The following is a 21239-nucleotide window of genomic DNA, read 5'->3' as shown; positions in this document are numbered from 1 at the left end:
ACGTACAGTAAAGTGGTGAACAGTAACGGTGTGAAGTGTCGTTTCAAGCCCTCATACAATAAAAAAATAAAGATACGTGCTCAAAAATAAAATACCTGTTTATTAACAAACTGTAAAAACAGTGCATGTGTATTCTTTGTTTGTAGAATAGTATCGTGGTATTTTTATTTACACAATGTTCAGGCACTTGAGAGAATCAGCAGACGGTCACACACATTCCAGCATTTATGGCAAGTGATATTATGTACAAAACAGGCTGAGGATGGGAGTGAATTCTGCAGACAGCAGCTCCCAGAGGAGACGGAGAAGCCCAGCGTAGCGCTTCAGATGGATTACACATCAAGCAGGTCATGGTGTCTCTGGGTATAAGTCAGCTGCAGCTGGAGGGACTGTGGGGGCAGATGGGTAATGGAGTTCTGAACTGAGATGATTTATTTCACATTTGGTATTGCTGGGGGATGCCTCCTAGAGAGAAGATCAGATAGAGGGCATTATTGTATAGTTCAATATGTTATAACAGCATTTAATTTGCAATATTAATGCAAATTATTTTCTCTATGGACGACTAACAAAGTGATGAAAGAAATTATATACATCTAGTCATGCAGAGGATAGGTCTAATCCAGATTATTACGTTAGTCAGGATTTAGTATGAAGCTTAAATACCAGCTTTCAACCTTTTTATAGGTTACATTTTCCCAAATGAATGTAATATTCAAACAACATTTAAAATGCAAGCCAATGTCTCCACTGCATCGATAAAACTGTACTGGCACAACAGGGAGTATTTCTGAAACATGGCTTACGCTAATTGCTGACTCTAAATCTGTGTGTCATCACCGACTGATAGACATGAGACCATGAGTGATTTGATTTAGCGAGGAGATCATCCAAATGTATCAGAGTGAGTCAGGGTTCACATTTGTTCCCAGTACTGTTTACATAAACATTTATTGTAATTTTAATTGCCCATAAAGCAATGCATTTTGTTACACAAGTCATGGTCAGACACCGGTGTCAGTGGTGAGAATAAATATAAAAACACAAAATAGACTTAGACACATAATCTCATGCCCCATGTGCTCTATTGTGTAACTATAGAGGAGGCAAAGAGGATGGATGGAAAGAGTCAGGGAAAGAAAAAAGAGACTGTATGCGGGAAAGAACCTAAAGAACCGTTGGAGAGCACAGAGGAAATGAGGCAGAGAGAAAAAGGAGAGACAGGCCAAAAGTAGGGGAGGAACCAGTGAAAGAGGAGAAGTGAAGAAAAAGTACGAGAAAAAGAGGTGCAGGGAAAAGGAAAAATAACGGTTATTGCATGAGGGAAACTAAGGAAGGTAATAAAACAAATGCATGCAAGGAGAAAAAGGGGAAAAGGGAGGGTGAAGGAAGGACAGAGAGAAAGATGAAAACTTGACAGAGTGTTCAGCCTGTTGTCTCTGGCTCCAGTAGAAAGCTGCATGGAGAGAAGTCGTGTCTACTGAGGCTGATGGGAAGGAGAATATGAGAAACACATTTTCTAGCAGACCCCCACCCAGCTCAAGTAACAACCTCTTCTAACCCTGTGACTCTGCAGAGGAACTGTTGATTGTGCATTTGTGAGTGTGTTTAAGACATGGAGGTCATCATAATAGAACAACTCAGCTTGCAGAGCCTAATTTTTATCACCTTGGCACACTGGCTGGGACACGGTTCTGTTGTCTAGAGAGCTGCTGAAACTCCTCAGGGGCAGCTTTGGGTCCACCGTGAGGCACCCGGGGGACAGGTGGAGCATGGCCACGAGCCGCCGGCTTCCCACCGGTCACTGAGTTTTTAGCCGCACTCAGGCTGTGTAGCGGAGAGAACCTTAGGTTACAGACTTACAAAGATTTCTTTACTGCATGCATCTATTAACGTATCACTGCGTGTGTTTGTACCTGGAAGGTTTTATCCAGGAGGAATCTACAGGTGGAGGAAGAGGAGTGGTGCAGGTAGAGGTGGAGATCTCTCCAATGACAGCGAGCGCCTCTTTCAGAGCTGCATGCTTTCGGAGCACTTCCACCCGATGCTGCTGCTGCTCCTGTGACTCATCCATCAGTGCAGAGCATTCTCCCAGAGCGTAGAGCTGAGCCAGGAGCTCAGAGCTAATGAACTCCTTCACCTACAGAGAGGGATTATAAACTGCTGTGACACGTTAAAGTGTAGACTTTGTAAAATGATATTTTACTCTGACTTGGGATTAGGAATTCATTCTTAGAGGCGTGGTGATTTTTTTTTTCTGAAAGTTTCTCTTGTTTTATTCACCGGAATGGGATCAACTAGTGCATCTAATTGTCAATACATGCATGTTAAACGAATGAATTTGAAGTTTTGAGAAAGACTATTATCAAAACTTAAAGAACCATAAAGGAGCTTTAAGAAACAAAACTATAAAGAGAGAAAGAAAAAGAAAGTAAATAGTTAACAGTGAGGTCTGGATAGCTTACACTGTTAATCATGAGGTGCATAATGGTCTTTGGCATTAAGTCCCTGATGGTCTTATACATGATGCCCATGTAGGAGTCAACAAGGTTACGAATGGTCTCCACTTGACGCTCCAGCTGGGGGTCTGTTAAGTTTTCAGGAGGTTCACTCGCCTGCCCATCCTCCTGTGTGACAGACAAGTGGAAACTGACACTGTGAAGATAGTCCTTTATTTATTGATCCTTCATTTATAACCAATAATGTATAATGAGTAATATTCTGCGGGGAGTGCTGAGACGACACAGATGGTAAGTTCATGCTAATACAGATGTGTGAAGTGATTAAGATCTGACCTGTCATTTATTCAGTGCTGGTGACAAGAAGAAACACTTTAGATGGGATAAGAACAGGGAGAGTGGAATAGAGGGAACACAAAGGAGAGGTAAGGAGGAGTGGGGGGGGGGAGAAGAAAGAAAAGGGGGAGTGGGTGAGGGACGGGGAACTTCTGATTAGAAACAGACTAGAACACACACACATACACACATATTGTAGTGACATCATGGAGCAAGAATGCTGTGCTAAGGAGCCAACGACGGAGCGGGATGGATGGGGTGGGGGACTTGCTTTTTCGCTTTGGCAGGGGGAGAGAAGGGGGAACATGGAGAGAGAGGGGTGGGAGGTTACGGCCAGGGTTTAAGGTTAGCAAAGGCAATGAGCGCATACGACGCAAAGGTAAAGTGCAGACAGGTGCAGCTCCCCACAGCTAAGGTCACGGTCGGGTTTAATTAGGAGTCAGAGTACTAACAGTGACTTTCTCAGGGTAGACTCCGGCCCGTAGCAGAGAAGCCTTCCAGCTGTCCAACTCCTCCTGAGAGTTACAGGCCAACTCAAGGCATTTGTAGTCCTTATACACGTTCCTGCAATTCATTACATTCCTGTCAGACATCTCAAAAACATTTACAGTTGCAACACACTAAAAATATACAGTAATAACACACAAAACTCAAGGTTTCCATTATGCAGTGTAACATACACATAACTTTACACACTTTAACAAATACACCAAGTTGTGTAGATTGGCCCATCGCTTACAGGGTTCATACCTAAAACAAGAACAAATGTTTCTTGTTCCAACTCGTATCCACATTACAAACACTGAGCTATTTTTGCTTGAGAACTGTGTGTAGGTGACATTTCTGAAGTTTTACTAACTTTTGAAATGACCACAATCATCAATTATCACGCTGGGTGTAGTGTATTTAAAAGAGAACATCGTGGCCAAAAATGTTCCAAGACCACATGGATGATTTCAGTATCTGTGTTCTCATTTCTTAATAAACTCAGCTCTTGACCCTGTACACAGGTCAAATGTTGTTGGGACACGATGCCTTTGTGTGTAACATGTCAAGCCATAGAAAGCAGCACTTTGCTCGTACACACACACACACACACAAAAAAAGTATGTTTCCATAAAATAATACTTAAGAGAGATGGTCGCTACTTTAGTCAGAGTAGCCTCTATCCCCTTATCCTCCCATTTGCGTTATCAAGCAGTGCGTGTTGTGACTGGTCCTTCTTTTGGGCTGATGAGTTTGCGTGAGATTTCAGTTTAACTTTACTGCCGAACTAAAATCCTTTGACAAATTTATGAGCATGAAACAGTACAACAGCCAAGTCCAGTGTGCTGTATGTAGACTTGTTTACTGTAAGTGGTGCACTGTGTCCCATTCTCCCATCTTGCGTAATCTGCTGATAAAGGGGGTAACTGAGGCCATTTGATTTTATGTATGGGTCAGTCCCATGCAAGTGAACCACAGAAGGAACACACAGCTTTGATGGAAGCAGGTGGGCCAAACTCCTCTATATTACATGTTACAAGGTATACAAACAGACTGTAAAAAGAAACGGTTTACTGTCAAACGTTGAAGACAAGCTGCATTTGCAACCAAGCAGATCCACACATGCGAATGTGCAAACAGTTTTTTCGCCGCGGTACTTCACATAACCTCCCTCACAGCTTCTTATCTACTCATCGTCCTCACATATTTTCTCACTGTTGTTAATTCCAAGCTCCTCTTTCCCTCTGTCTTTCCCTCTTCACACCATTTAACCATCTATATGCTTTGGCAGCGGAGGCAGCCCAACAAAGCAAGAAACAAGCAAAGGATCTGGAGCAGGCTGCGGCCCATCTGTTAAACATTTTTCTTTAATCACTCACTTGTTTCTTTCCTCCTTTTGTTGTTCTCTTCTCACACTCAGAACACACAGCAATTAACCTCAAATATGTGAGACCTTCATGTGTATGCGAGGCAACAGAAATTCAGATAGGAACTGGATAGACTTCAGCAACAAGAGAGCCTACATAGAGAGAGAAGAAGAAATAGGCGTTCGGTTTGTGTGCTTAAGACTGGGCTAGGATGGGTGAGGCTAATAAGTCAGGGCGTGGTGGCTAGCAGACAGGGAGCCAGGCCAACCATGACAATACTAGAGCGCTATAACACGAAGATTGGGATGCTAACATTCAAATACACCAGCAAACACAGATGATTAAATTAGTTCTGAGTTGATTTGTCACTAACATCAGCTTTTTTCCCTATCCCTTTTGGTCTCATCTCCTCAGCTCATGGCTAGTGTGAGATTTTTCACTCATCATGTGGAATTTCTGCAAAGCCCTGACTGCTTTAGATTTGAAGAGTTTCCTGAGGTTTTTGATTACTGTCAGACAGGGACAAAGCCACTGCAATGTCTGCCCCCCGAAAACATGCACACACACAAATACAGAAAGAGAAACAGAGTGAGAAAGCAGGAAAGAGGGGGGTGGGGAGGGGTGGGGGGCTCCACAGGACAGACTTTGACACATTCCTGGCCGATGGCTCTGATACTCTCTCTCTCTCTCTCTCTCTCTCCCGCTTTCTTTCTCCTCTCGACCCGTCCAATTCTTCTTTCTCCCTCCTTTTTGTGGTGAGTCGAGCAATTCTTTCCAAACAAGAGCAGCCTCATCTCTGATCCAAGCTCTCTGGCTTTGATTAGCTGCTTAATGAGCATGCCGTCGGTATGCTGCGGTCTACACGAGCACTTTTTGCAAAGGCACATACACACACGCACAAACGCACTCGCAAATGCCGTTTATGCGTCCGAACGCAGCATAGCACAGAATTATAAACAAAGCCCACATGCTCTGGTACAATCAGGCAGGCTTTGGGTGAGCTCCAGCAACTAAACACTCTCTCTCTCCGTCTCTCTCTCTGTCTCTTATTCCTTGTGCTCTCTCTTTGTCTCTCTGTCCTTTTTAATCTGTTTCACACACATAAACCCAAGCTAAAACCTTAGCCCTGCCCTCAGAGGCCTGGCATATACTTGTAGAATTTTTATTATTTTTTTTAAACCCGCAAAAGTACCCACTGGATATCCTTTCAGTTCCGGTGGCAGAGTTGAATGGAAGAGGTCAGTGGAGGGACAAAACACCACTCTGGTATCTCCTCCCTATCTTCCTCCGACATGTCCACCCTTTTAAAATATCACCAAAATTTCAGCGAGCAGGTGACAAGAAGAGAACTCCCTTCTCTGACTCACGCACTCACTCACCACATACAAGAAAAACACGCCTCCAGTACCCACAAACCTTAGCTCTGTGTTGAAGATAGCAAAAACAAATTTGCTGGACATGAAGCTCTTTTCCACATCTCTGAGCTTTAAGTTGTCCAGGGGAAGCATGTACTTCTTCTCCTTTTCCTGGAAAAGACAGAATATAGAAAGATAAAGTTTGACAGAGGTCGGCGGGGTAATTTATGACATCACAGCGAGTTAACACAGGTGTTGATAGGAAAAAACAACAGAGACAGAGGCCCGATCACTCTGGAGCTTTAGATAAAATAGTTGTGTCTGGTAGTAAATATTTTTCAGCCTGCACCTTCAGATGGAAGAAGGGCCAAGAGACTCGAGCTCTAGTGGGAAGTGTCAGAAGGCGAGGCGAACAGGAGATGTGCAACACTGTGCTAGCAGAGCATCCAAGTTCATATATGATACTGATCTGTGTCTGACTGTCCGACTGACTTACATTAATGAACATCTAACTTGTGAAAGAGAAACAGTGGAAGAGAGAGAGCAGGGTCGAGATGCCATAAGTCTATGGTCTGTCATCACCATGGGGACTTATGAATGACAGAGAACAGTTGGAGGAGTGGAGCGACCAGTGTGAGGAGAACCAGACAGTATGGAGGCAGGGTAGGGAGAAGTGAAGCAGGGAGGGTAGGGAATGAGAGAAGGAGAACAAAAAAAAAAGAGGGAGAGAGACCGGGCCCACATGTGAAAGTCATTACTCAGACTCAAGCTCTAACACAACATTTCTCCAAAAGCGAAGCCCTTCCCCCTCGTCTCTCTTCCCCAGCCTGCTCCCTCTGTCTAACCTTTGAGAAGGGGCCTTCCAGAAAGGCTGGTTATAGGAAAACCATGGATGTTGTAAAGAGAAGAATTAAGATGAAGGAGAACTTTGACCTCCATCGAAACAGAGAGTAAAGAAAACTTCAAAAGAGGGTGTCCTACAAATGCTGTCAGTGTAGACGCATTTGAGCATGCACACACATGTGGTACGAGGTGTGACTATATGTACATTTCGGTCTTCCCTCTCTCGGTGCTCCCCTGAACCCTACGACTTTCTTCCTCTGCTCCCCTTTCCTTTTTTTTTTGTCAAAGGGGCCCACTTCCTGTAACAGAGGCTGAAAAAAATGACAGAACGCGATTGGCGCTCATACAGCAACATCTGGGATCGCTTTAGACACAGGGGGAGGAGACTGGAGCGAGTATAGGGTGCTCTGATGGGGGAGAAATAAAAAGTAGAGATGAGGAAGAGGATGGAGAGAGGCGGACAGAGGGATAGAGGGAGGTGAATTTCGTAGAAGTAGGCAAGGAAACGTTGAGGAACATAGAGAGTAGGAGAGTGTGTAGAAGAATTGGGGAGAAACTGCAGACCACTCCAAAGTTGATTCCCCATGGGTCCCATCAACCCATATATGGCTGCTAAGTTCCTCCCTAACTCTCTCTTCTTCTCTCACTCCCCTTATTTCCTTATGCCTTCCCTGAGTGAACAGGCAGATCCCTAGCTGAATGAGTGAATGTGCCACGTCAAGACTGGATACTACGCCGGGACACAGCCCTGCGGAAGACCGACTCGAGATACCCCAACATCTCTGAAGGAGGAACACCCAAAGAAGTGGATGTCTGATGTTTGTGTAGACCTCTCGCCCTGCGACCCAGCACTGAGACCGGATAAGAAAAACAGAGAATAACAGAGGAAACCTTTTGCCAACTCCCCTCCGCCTCAGGCAGGACTGCTAGCAAACAACGAGAGATGGAAATGGCAAGGCCGGAGAGAAGAGAACGTGAGAAAGGGTCCTGCTCCGTCATCCCAGTGTTCAGACTACCTGTTCAGGATCTTACTGGTGTACAGTAGTCTGCACATTGGTTAGACTGTGCAAGGAAGTGCCTCAGCAGCCTACGCTAATAACATCTACTTATACGATCAGGATAACATGAAAACCTGCACGTTCTCTGCTCTGAAGCAAATATGGGTTCTAATATTCTCTAATATTTCTTGCTAACAGATGTGCAAATGCCTTTAATGTGCAAACGCTATCAACAGCTTTCATTCCAGCAAATACCGCGATAATCTCTATATCTCTGTGTACAATTTGTCAGCCTGAATTAAGTGTCCTTGTTTACAGCGAAGTTTACAGAGAAGTTAACATTCAAGCGAGAGAATGTATAACTTACTGATGTTTTACTAATGTTTAAGGCTACAAAATTAGAGCTATAAATCACCTTTTTAGCTGAGCTTATTTGAGACCCGTTTATAGTAGAGACTCTCTAAACTAACAGTTGTTTTTTTCCACAGAATGACTCACACAGTTTGAGTTTCTGCATGTGCATCTGTGTTGCAATACGATAACTATTGCGCTCCCAGACATAGTGGCACTGCTCTGTATATGCATGTGTGCACATAAGTGTGTGTATGTACCTATATTCCCAATGATGTCAGGGTGGTCGTGAAGTACCATACATCAGAGCTGCTGTCTGAACCTGTGTCTCCCCTTCCTAGAGACTAATGGATCTGAGATATGGAACAGGCCTCACACGCACATACACACAGAGGAGTGCATGTAGATTAAGTGTATAGGCATGAGCCGTCTGTTTTTCTTCAGGCTGCCTGGTGGAGCCCTGGCAGTCGAGGGGTGAAGGAATGTATGTCTGTTCAGTGTGCTGTGAAGATTAAACTCTGAACTATTTTACTTCGCTCTCAGCATGAGGTCAACGCAGGGTACAAATATTATAGCTCACAGAACGCAGATGTAATGCACAGTCATTTACACAGTCAATTAGAGGTTCAAAAATGAACTGTATGGAAGTAATCGACACTGGGATGGTGAGGAGAGTCTGGAAGGGGGGTTTTGGGGGGTGAAGCGGGAGAAGAGGGGGTATTTGCAAAGAGACTGTGGGGGAGTTTGAAGGAGAAAGGGGGAGTCAAAAGGGGAGGTCTGCAGTGTAGAAACAGCCATGTGGGATTTCTCTGGGCAGATCTTGGAAGCTGGTGTTTGGACAAAGCTTCAGATTTTCCAGCCAGGAATGTGCACAGTCCCAGGGAGACTGCCAACCACAGAAAGGGGGAGAAAGAGAGAGGGGGTGAGATAGACAGAGAGGGAGAGAAAAGGAGGAGTAAAAGGCAACAGAGGCAAAAGAAAGAGAGAATAAAGGGGGGCAGCAGTCGAAGAAAAAAGAAATATCTGTGGAGGTAGTGTGGGCGGGGAGTTATGAGAGCGGGAACTGTAAGAGAGAAGAAGCAGAAGTTTGGCCTGTATGACTGTGTGTGTGTGTGTGCACACACAGAGATGTATGTGAAAAGGCAACCGATAGGATCTCTTAAGATAACACGGATGACCGACTATGCACTCAGGCCTTTCAAACACGTAAACAGCTGATAAACTTTTCCAACATAGTGCGGGCTTGCAAATATTAAACAATGACTAGTCAAACTCAAGAACCTAAATTAATTGATAACATTTGGTCTTTCATCCACGTAGCGAGTGAAGCGTATGCGCCTTAATGTGATCTGCAGACAGCCAAAGTTTGTTGTTCTGATGTGGTCAACAGATTTTCTTGCCTGTCTTTGTATGATTTCTTGCAGATGTGTTAAGTCTGTGTGCATGAGTGAATTGATTTGTAAATGCTTAGTAAGGGAATGACAGCAAGAGGAAACCTATAACACAGTGTGTGTACAATATGCATGCCTGGGGCTGTGACTGGAACACTGTGTTCAAGTGATCCAGTGTTTATCTGAAAAGTGACCATGTGTCTGTGTGAGTGAGTGTATATTTTTCTCCACTATTTGCATGCCACTTTGTTTACATCAGAGTCTGCATGTGTACTGTATACTGTATATACAATTATGTCCACTGTGTGTGTGTATGTGCGTGTGTGTGTGTGTCTTAGTTTGGCTTGGGGCAGCTCCAGCTGTGTCAGAGTGAGCCGCTCCAAATGCCTAAACTCCCAGAAGAGGAAGAAAAGGGGGAGTGAGGGGGGAAGAGTGAGGGGAGAGCAGGACGGACAGGGAGGGGGGTGTCAGAGGAATGAATGGGGGAAATGGTGGGGTTCAGTTGCAGATCCAGGTGGCAAGAGAGAAAAGCAGCAGTTACTTGCGCTGGAAAAAGGGGGTTACAGATGCCCCTTTAGTTGTGCATGTTGCAAAAACTCCTGCAGACAGTCTGTGTAGTTTTAGCTGCAACATGGCTTTCAAATAGTTTTGGTGCGGTTACAGAGAACAATAACTTATTTGCAAAAGCATATAATATACACATTGTTTCTACCAACCACTCAGTTCTCAGTCTGTCAAACAATACAACTCAATTTCACCAGCAACGTCATAGCCACAAACCTACAGTGTTTTCATCCAGATGTGAATGTTTACAGGTGCTTGTTTGTATCCATATACAAATGCTGAAATGTGTTTCCCCTCTTCTGATCTCGCCCCATTCCCTCTTCCCATGACATCAACTGTGACAGGATGAGACTGTTGTGGTGTGTCTGCCTGTCTACACTTGCTGTGCAGACCTTCTGCTCCTGTACAGCAGGCACAGACAGGCAGACAGATGGCAGCCCCACTGACGTCAGAACAGAGGGCTACTAGGGCAGCTCCGCCACCGACTTCAATAAAACAGCAGGGTTTTATTGAAGATAACTGTAGTAACAGAACAGCAACGATGAACAATTTACCTTCGACTTCATCCTCTATACTCAACAGTTGACGTACTATTTCAAGCAGAAGTATGTTTTAATAAAATTGTGCTGACTCAAGCGTACTGCTGTGCTTTGGTTTCACTATTCTCATAAATGCTCAGTGGGTATTAAATGAAGGTGCAGGTCTCACCTCATCATCCTTGTACCAGGACAGGGTCTCTGCAGAGAGGATGAACCAGTACTCCTTGGCTCCACCTTTCATGATACCGATGTTGTTTATGGTCATCCAGCCCTTGCATATGACCTTCACAACAACCAAGGAGAAGGAGCTCAGATGGCAACACTGACAGGACCAGCGCAAAAGTGCTGACAGGACAGGTTTTTATGCAAAGAAGGTCAACTCAATGACAGTGGACCATGCTGATGAAAGTAAGACTAAAAGTCAGAAACAATTGACACTGGAGGAAAAATTTAAGTTTGTGGCAGTGAGACATGTGCATGGCGCAGTCACCAAAACATTTCACTCACCACCAGTGGACATACAGTGATCAATGAGAATGTTAAATATTCAATAAAGGTAAAAAGAAGACAGGAAGCATAGAAATAAGAGCAGCCAATCACATCTGGAAACGTAAAACAGGACGGAAGAGACCGGGCAAAGGTGACAGACAAGGGCACTGTGGAGGAAAGATGTGCATAAAGTTACAGGAAATAAGACGTAACACCAAGACATGACGTACATATCCTGCAAACGACATAGGATATTTATGGAGCAGAGGAACTGAGCAAGATTAAGAATCATTAGATTAGAACAGAGGGAATTGTGTAAACATAAAAAAGGCTAAATAGTTTGTGATATTAGCAGAGTATCTGTTGCAGATGTTGAAAAATATGATTAATAAAGCTAGAAGAAGCGATTTTTGCCAGAGCACATGTTTGCTGCCATTAGTAGCAACCCACAACCCTTAAGTTTGTATCTCCAGCAGTGGTAGCAGTAAGTGAGAAGGATTAAAGAGGCTGGTCTCCTACTATTAGACTTGAACGAAGGGCCACACCCTAGAGAAAAACAGGAGATAAAGTAATAACATTATGGTAGAGTTGTTTTGTTTTTACAATATTACCTTTTATGGGAAGAAACTAATACTGAACATTTACTACTTGACTATTATGAAAGCAACGTGAGAGACTGTGTAAATAATTTATGTTATTTTGTATTTTTCAAGTTGTGGTTACAGTGTACTGCTGTTCAAAAAATATTATAACCAAGGTTCCTGTCTAAATCATATTTGAAGTGTGTTCTTAATTATCCCAGTTTTCTAATGTGGCACATAAATATCATGTTGCACATTAATCATTACAGATTGAGACAAAATGCCCTATTTTTCCCTGACTCAATTCCTGTGAAAAGCCAAGATCAACTATGGTTGCATTATTGGACCCAAAATCCTGCTCAGTAACATCACAAAAGTTTTGATTTATCTGCAGCTGTAAAGCTTATTAATGCTGATTAATGCATAACACACGGGACGGGGATGTAACTGGAAAAAACGGGAGACGAAGGGAAAAGTTTTAGTTCATGCGCTTGCACACACAAACTCTGCACTGCACAGAAGTATCACTTTGGAACTTTTAGACGCTACAGACCATTCTAATTAGTAAAGAAGACTGTGATTAAAAGCTAGCCATTGTTTCAAGCCTGGGGCATATGGTGCTAAATGAAGGACGTTTATAGTAAGAAAATTTGGATTAAATATTACTTGATTCTTTAGCTGGAAGTCACTAACAAAACCTTCTTGGGGATCATGACTGTTTCACTTTGACATCCTCCTCACACCACTGGAAAAGCTCCCATTACCTGGGAAACTAGGAAGCTAGAAGACCTACAAACCGTTCGTACAGGTTTCTCGTGTATAATACAGTTTATCCATTGTAGAATTCATGTCATTGTGAAACTACTTGTGTGTCTGAACACGAAGATTAGAGGTAAAACAGGCAAAGCTGTGCGTCCTTTGAACTTGGTCGTTATTTATTTATTTTTTATTTTTTAACTTTATCTTCTATGCACTGGTTCTCCAAGCTGAATCGATTCATCATGCTGAATAGGATGAAAACAACAACAACAACAGGCGTTCAACGAGTTGCAGGACAAACCAGAAAAGCTAGAGACAGAGACGTTCACCGATGGCCCGACACTGGACAACACCTGACCACCAGCTTCACCGCCCTTACAGTTTTATTTGTCCAGGCTCACATGTTGTACTGTATGTACTGAAGATTTTCAAGGGATTTATTTGTGTGGATCCTTGACTTTGTGCACATACAGTAAAATGTCCTCACTTCATAATTTTGTCCTATTAGATATTTGTGTGATATGTCGTCATTATTTTCATTCTGGATTTATAGTCAAAAATGTGCAACGTCACAGTGAACTTTCAGTTCACTGTCGAGTCAAAGTGAATGTTTGAGGCAAATTTGAAGAAAATTCTAGACGGACGCATTTATGAGTTATGACCAAAAATGTCATTTTTGAGGTGACAGTGACCTTGGACTTTGACCTTTTCTCACCAAACTCTAATCAGTTCATCCTGCAGTCAAAGTGAATGTTTGTACCACATGTGAATAAATTCCTTCAAAGTGTTCCTGAGATGACACGACACAAGAGTGGGCCAGACAGACATATACAGTCAAAAACATTAGCTGTCACATTAATGTCAGTGAATGTAGTACTGATGGTCTTACCTGGTTTCCTGTCGCCCCTGCAACAGTTTTCTTAGTGCTCTGATTGTAGACTTGGTGGGAACTGAGAGAGAAGTATAGCAAGGTGGAGTGTTACAGTTTCTAGTTCATTTCATAATTTAAAACTGATTAATTTATTAACCGGTTACTCACTTAGCGAAGCCAATGAAGTCTTCGTGGTTGGTATTTATGTAAGCAAGTTGTATGTCGATAAGCATCAAGATCTGAATAGAAAAAAAAAATACATTAGCAAGAGAAACTAATCTGAAAGTTATTCTTGAGTGCAATGTACAAGTGTGTTTAAATTACCTGCTCTCTGCATTTAATCTCCTGTTCTCGAATTTCAGTGGTTACAATTTTCTCTGTTTCATCTCGCAGTCTGGGAAATGAACTGAGCTACAGAGAGAAAACAGAGCAACAATCTGATTTGACCTGACAGTTTTGAAATCACTAAACGTACAGAACATGACACAGTAATATTCATACCTTGTTGATACAGTGGTACACAGTGGTGAGTAGTTCTTCACTGACCATGTCAATGCATTTAATACACGGCCCTTTTAGACTTGATATCTGTTTCTTCACTATGGCTTCAAAGGCCATGTCGGGAGTGAACAAGCCTGTCCTATGGGTGAAAATAAAAATGTTAAAACAGAAAACTGTAAATAATGCGAAAGCAGAAAAGCATACTGACCTGACACCATGGATGTTTCTGATGGCATAATTAATCTCCCGCCTTAGCTTCCTCTCATCAGTCTCAACCTTAGGACATGCACAGTACACCATAGGTCACAGTTGAGGACTTGTGTGAGGAGCAATAAGTTATGCATTAGTTAGCATTACAAAATTCCTACTGTAGTACTTCTGAATGTGAAGTATTATGTATCCACAAAGATAAACAAAAATCCTACACAGAATCAGACCTTGACCAGTTCATAGGGGAAGCGCTCATGGAAAATTCGATTGATCCTAGCACCTCCTGACAGATTAATAGTGTCCACTTCGTCACCCGAGCCCTCAATTAGTTTCTCAAAGTCAGTAGCCAAACGCTGCACTGACCTGAAAGACGAAAACACATAGACCAGGAAATACATAAATAATTTTTAAAACAGTATACGGGCACACACACACACACACACAGAATGACTGACTGACTGTAGCAGTGTCTTGGTCCTGCGTGCAGGGTCATCTTGACTATATTGTTCGTACTCTTCAGCCTCTTTGTTCAAGGCCAGAAGCTGGCTCTGCAGATGACTACGGAAGACAGGCAGTGTGTCCCGGATGTGGTTTGTCAATTGCTGCAAACAAATATTGTCAGTAAATATTCATACACATATAATGTGTTTTTATCTCTGTATGTGTTTATACGTGCTTTTTTTTTTAACCTGGTTAAGTATTCTTTGTAAATATGGGGTGCCCATTCTTTCAGTCATGTGTTTGTAGGCCGGATGGGACAGGAAAAACTTCTTCTCTGCCTGCAAAGCTGCCGTAATATCCTTTTTCCCATCAATGTCCTTCTGACTGCGGTTGACCACCCCTATGTAACCTGGGAAGGAAGAGATGAAAGGGAAATGAAGAGCATGTGGTCACTGCAAGGAAGACAAAGTGCAGCGAGAGAAAGGAACAAATTAGGCCTCTGATGTGAGACAGCTTCGACTTGAATTTTATGACGTGTCCTTGGGAACTCTTCCCAGACCGCCATTTGTTCCATTATGACTATAGCGTACAAGCAGGAAATGTGTGTCTTTGTGCAACAGCAGGGCATGCTGTATAAAGTGGGCCAAATCCCCTATTTAGTACAGTGATAGAAGTAATAGCACCAAGCTTCGTATCTAATGCTTCAGCTCTGTGCTGTTTGAGGGGAAGTTATTTCAGTTGGATTCCATGGCTAATGCATTTGCACTGTATGAGAAGCATGAAGGATCCAGCACCTGGTGGTGCTTTACCCAATCTGTACACTGCCCCGGGAGCCTCCTGCAAAGACTTTTTCCAGGGCTCTCTCTTACTCTGTCTCATACACAGAAAAGAAAAAAAAAACACAAATCTTTGATTGGCCAACAGACAAGCTGGTGCCTATCAACCTCCCTTCTCAGACAATCAGTAATAAAATTTCTTACTCCTTATGTCTTCCAGATATACACACGAGAACCAGTGAACACGGACGGACACGCAAAGTCATGTACACTGCAGTGATGTTATGTAAAGTCAAAAGCCATCTTGGCACACAGTGAGCCTCTGGCTGGTGATAACACACACTATGATTATGTTAGTCCATCGCGACTAGATTGTAGCTGGATGGCTAAACACACCAAGCACACATGCAAGCAGCACACCTCTGCGTAGGGGAAGCAACCTGTTCTCTAGTATTTGCCTGGCATCAGTTCCTTCATCCATCAGGTCCAGCTTTGTGATGACGCCGATTGTGCGCTGACCTAAAGGGGAGATTAAAAACAGTTTGTACTGCCTTACAAATGTGAGCTCAGAACCTATATTTAATATTTTAGAATAACACTTTACTTAATAATGTGAAAATAAATCCACAAAAAGACAGCAGGACGTTGAGTCATAGTTACAGGATTACCTTGTGGGTCAACATCTTTGGCCAGTTTAAGTGCATCAGAGTTGGCCAGATCAGTATTGGCCGGAGTTACGGCCAGGATGAGACAGTTTTCCTTACAGATATACTGCATGATCATGTCCCTTATCTGGTACTCTATGTCTGCGGGCTGATCGCCCATTGGAACCTTGGTGATGCCTGGCAGGTCCACAAGAGTCAGGTTCAGCACTATAAACACACACATATGAAGAAAGTGTACAAATAAATGAACAGGTCATAGGTTTGAGAAATACACTGCAGGGATATATCACGTGGAACACACAAAACACACACTGTGTTACCATGTGGTGAGTAGATCCGAAGGTTGATGGGGACAGGGGAGACGGCTTTATTAGATCCCGTCAGCCTCTGTGTCTCTGATTCGATTTCCATGCGGATCTCATCAAAATCTGTGAACTGCTTTCCTTTACAGTGGAGAAATTCACCATACTCTAGGGGAGACACACAAAGCGATGATATGGTTGGGGTATTTTTCATAGCTACATTTGTTTCAAGCGTCAGACCGTAGGGTCCCAGAATAATACAGCAACATACATGACTTCTGGTTAATGAAGTATATTTTGTTTTGCAATTCTTCTCTTCTCTAGCAAAAATGTAAAATTATTTTGAGACCGTTTGTGAGATAATAAAAACACAGTACTTTTTGATACTTGTTTAAGAAACACACAGTCTCACAGGTCACATTCTTAGACAACAAGGCAGAGTCATTGTACAACATCATACCGCCATCTGGTGGCTGCAGAGTGAGACGTGAACGGCACAAACGTTCTTACCAGTGTTAGCGCTTAGCAGCTGAAGGATTAAAGGTCTGCGAGTGACAATTCCTGAGCCCCGCGGAAGGAAGTCTCTGTTAGAGGAGAAACACCAAGTTGGAGAAGAATACACACACAAACACAGAGGTAAACTACGGCTAATCGGCAGCTGATGCCACTTCCAACTTAAATCTGAATTATTAGCTCGATTTCCCAAATTTAAATCATTTTACATACCAACATTAAACTGAAACTATACGATGAGCTTAAACTGGCTTACTAGCACCAGAGTGTTTAGTTCTGATATTGTCTAAATTATCCATAACTTGACAAGGAAGCCCAAGAAAATATTTGCCATCTGATCATCCCGATTAGATATGCTCTCACTTTCCAGTTCATTAGGAGACACCAGAGAAAAACAAATAAATTCCTCTGTATTGTGTTGTACCGACACATGTTTCTATTATTTTGACGACTCGTCATGTAGTAGGCTAGACTCGGCTAAATGACGGAAACACTTCTGTCTTTAATTAAATACATTTAACAGCACCATAATCTACATTCTCCAAAATGATCATACAGTTTCATTACCACGTTTCTGATGCCATCAACTGAACATTATAACAGTGTAGGACTGTTATATTATGATGTGTTTACTAGTTTGTGTTGACTAAAGACTAGAAGCTGCAGTGTTGACTATAGAAAGAGGCTGGGTGAAAAATAACCCTCCTCCTTCCTATTAAAATCAGATCCAGGAAGTTTGTTTTATTACATCCTGTTCCAGATGAACACAGTCCGTCACAAAAGGGGTGTCATAACATAGCCATGCCCGAGACAAAGCACTGAGGTGCGTGATAAAACATCAGCACACCCTCAGGAAAGCAGCCCTGCAGCGGTAACATATGTGGCAGTGGCACAGATAAAGGCCTGGAGAGACCTACTGCTCTGGACAATACATAGGCCTCCTTCAGTTAACAGAGCTCTACTGTTTCATGTATGGTTGCAGGAAGCTCGGAAACTAGCTCACCAGCATTCCTCTGAGACAGGATGGAACTACTTAGTCTCCTCATCACACATTTTAGCTGCAATGAAACTTTACCCAAACAACCGTGTTATTCACGAGTGAGCTTTGTTATTTTTAGGACCATGAAATATGCTGGAGGTCAGGAAAAGATGTAACACAACAAAGCTCTGTTCAGCTCGGTTTTTGGTGAAAAGAACGTCTTGTAGGCCAAAAAGAAAGCTGACCCCCCCCCACCGCTTCACTGACACCTAAATAAGTGATAAACTGCTGAGCTGACTACTGTCATACAGGCATTGACACGTCTGGCATCTGCCACTTCAGACTAGCAAATATAGCCTCAATACTAGAGCTGGATGTAGGCCATGATGTTGAGAGCATGAGCACGCCTTAAGCTCTTGATTCAGTTCAGTGAAAACTGCTGGATGCTTTTACTTTTGACAATACAAGCACTAAACAGCCAGAATCCTAACTCCTGGATCTATACACATTATAATCGTTACACATTTTTAATAAGAGCAGTGTGTCCATATTAAAGGATTTCATGAGAATTAGCAACAATTTTAAAATTCATTCATTCATTCATTCATTCTTCATCTTCTGTAACCGCTTGTCCTGTGAAGGGTCGCGAGGAGGGGTGGGGGGTGGATGGGGGTCTGCTGGAGCCTATCCCAGCTGTCATCAGGCGAGAGGCGGGGGTACACCCTGGACAGGTCTCCAGTCCATCACAGGGCTAACACAGAGAGACAGACAACCATTCACACTCACACTCACACCTACGGACAATTTAGAATCACCAATCAACCTAACCACCGTGTCTTTGGATGGTGGGAGGAAGCCAGAGTACCCGGAGAGAACCCACGCAGACACAGGGAGAACATGCAAACTCCACACAGAAAGGCCAGCCGGCCCATGGATTCGAACCGGTGACCTTCTTGCTGTGAGGCATCAGTGCTAACCACCCCGCCACTGTGCCGCCCAAATTATATTATTTATTTATAAATTATAATTAAAGGTAATTCAATCTTTGAGACTGATATATAAGAGTGAAATGGTTCATAAGGGTTTTGGTAAGAGGTTTACATTTTACATGTAGTCTATGAGTTATGAGAAAGAAGGAATTATAACTAATTATTTTAAATTAATGATGAAAACACCAACTTTCCCTTGTCAGGTGTCTGTCCTTTGTCGTTCTTTAAACTATCTTTTTTCAGTTGCAGTTACAATAACTTCATCTGTCCCTTTAGGGTTAATTTAGAGCAACAGTTGCAAACAATTACACCTAATGAACTCAATTAATTCACATATTAAAATCTGGCAAAGCATCAAACCTCAGTCAAACTCTGATCTGAGGAGCTGCTCAGAGATTTCCATCTGAGTTTCTGGCTCCACCATCTTTGCCCAGTGCTCATTGGCTACAGTGATTAATTCCCACCTAAATGCATATAACATCTTATAGATTTGTATATTAATCCAGCTAACTCACCTGGTATATTCAGTAATATAACTTATATTATCATTTATATTGTTTCAGAATCTTGTGCTCCTAATTAATTATAATAATTATACTGTATGCCCATCAAGCTTTAAATAATGTCTCGTCCATTCATTCCACCCACCACTCATCTCCAATAAGTAACATTACTACCACAATACTAACATTAACGATATAAACTATCCTGACGTTTCATCCAGGCTTTAGTAAAAAAAAAAAGAGGCTAACTTATAAACATTAAAAGTAAATAAACATTTCATCCGGACATCATCATCATTACTCCAGAATATTTCAGGGTTTTGAGCAAACAGTTCATTTACAACAGGTGCTCTTAGTTCATCCTAAAAAAAAGGACAGTATAAAAGAAAATGTGATTCATTCTCCACTTCTCGTAAATCACAAAGTTCACAAAGCCTCTGTTCCTCTGGGATATTTTTAAATCTGCCGACCTCATGTTTATTTGCACCAGGTATGGTTTTATCTCTTTTATCTATGTTTTACTTGTGTTTAAAGCTCACTGTTTTGTAGTCCTGTGTGTGTCTCAAGCAGATGGGCGTCCCCGTATACGGGTTCTGTTTGAGGTTTCGTCTGGTTAAAAGGGAGTTTTTTCTCTAAGCACAGTCACCTTAGTGCCTGCTCTGAGCTCTGTTAAGCTTCTTTGAGACAATCTGGGTTGAATTCGACACTATAGAAATAAAACTGAATTAATTGTTTGCAGTCCACTACTAAAAAGACATGGGACTGTCACTGTCAAGTAGTCATCAGAAGTCATAACAGTAAAGTAACAGATTTAGGAAGTGATTTGGGATTTTCCCCCAACTTACCACTGATATATGTGTTTATAGAGACTTGGACATGTCATTCAGTTGTCTTCAAAGAATATTGTGTAGTGTAAGTCAGAACTGAACATTTGTTTACAGTAAAAACTAAACTGAAAGTGGGGTTGGAGTTACTGAAAAATACCACACTATTACAACACCTGAGTTACATACAGAGCCCCTATTTACATATAGCTTTGCTTTTTCTTCTTGTACAGGACAGAGCTGAGTTGGTGTGTCTTACCTGCCCACGAAGTTTTCCAGCACGGAGCTCTTTCCTGCGCTCTGGCCGCCGACCACAGCGATCTGCGGCAGGTGGAGGCTGCAGCTCTGCCCCACGGTGCTCAGGGCATCCTGGAGCCGGTTGACCAGCGGGATCAGCTCCTCCATCCCGCGGTTGCCCATCGCAACAGGGGCGGTTACCTGTCCAGCCCCTTTGAATCCTGTTTTCCTCCGGTTCTAGTCTACACCAGTAACTGGTAGAATAACTACCATACTTAAAAGTTTACTTATGGCTAAACTGTTATTATTTGTGAAAGCTAACGTCTTAACTCCTCAAAAGTCGGTGCAGGATTTTAAATGTCCGAAAGAAGCCGTTGGTACGGTGTGGTTAGTTACTGGGTCTGGTAACGACAGTAGTCTGAGCGTTTCAACTCACAGATCTCCAGTCTCCGAAAATAGCTCGCTAAAAACATTTTCGTTGTCTTAAAAATCCGAGAGTTTGTAGCGTGTCGTTTCCCTTAAAGTTTTGACATATTAAACAAGCTGGCCTCTCCCCGAGTTTGCTCCACGGTCAGGAGGAAAACACTGCTTGACAGCTAACGGAATAAACTTTTGCTGCGCATGCGCAAACTTTAACTCGGCAACCCCCTTATGCTGAAGATGGACAAACTCCATGGCCAATTATGAAAGTGGCTTCCCTGACTTATCAGACACCATGAAAGCTATTTGAAATCCTACACATCCAGCCTGGGTAGGGCTCCGCTGCAGTACTATAAACACTGCAACTAGAACCACGAGTGTACGATGCATCTACTGTAAATAACGCAGCTGCATTCTTTCCCGGTGAGGGAGTGGGCACGCTGCAGCATGCTGGAAACCAGGCAAGTGAAAGAGAAAGTCAAGACTACAT

General features: G+C 42.7%; 1 protein-coding gene across 1 annotated transcript; it reads right to left on the bottom strand.

The window, feature by feature from the left end:
- Positions 1–73: 73 nt before the first annotated feature.
- dnm3a (dynamin 3a) lies at positions 74–20917 on the bottom strand. Its single transcript, XM_084548269.1, is given in 22 exon segments — positions 74–465; positions 1669–1827; positions 1917–2140; positions 2466–2627; positions 3248–3359; positions 6065–6174; positions 10859–10972; positions 11698–11724; positions 13408–13468; positions 13558–13628; positions 13714–13800; positions 13891–14029; positions 14099–14166; positions 14328–14463; positions 14560–14714; positions 14717–14777; positions 14779–14950; positions 15738–15836; positions 15986–16189; positions 16303–16452; positions 16795–16868; positions 20352–20917. Coding segments are annotated over 22 exon segments (2580 nt in total). The 5' UTR covers positions 20513–20917; the 3' UTR covers positions 74–431.
- Between the last annotated feature and the right edge of the window lie 322 nt (positions 20918–21239).

The sequence above is a fragment of the Chelon labrosus genome (genome assembly GCF_963514085.1).
Source record: "Chelon labrosus genome assembly, chromosome: 7".
Classification (NCBI taxonomy): Eukaryota; Metazoa; Chordata; class Actinopteri; order Mugiliformes; family Mugilidae; genus Chelon; species Chelon labrosus.
Note: the sequence above shows the minus strand (reverse complement) of the source record. Positions and strands in the feature narration are given on the sequence as shown.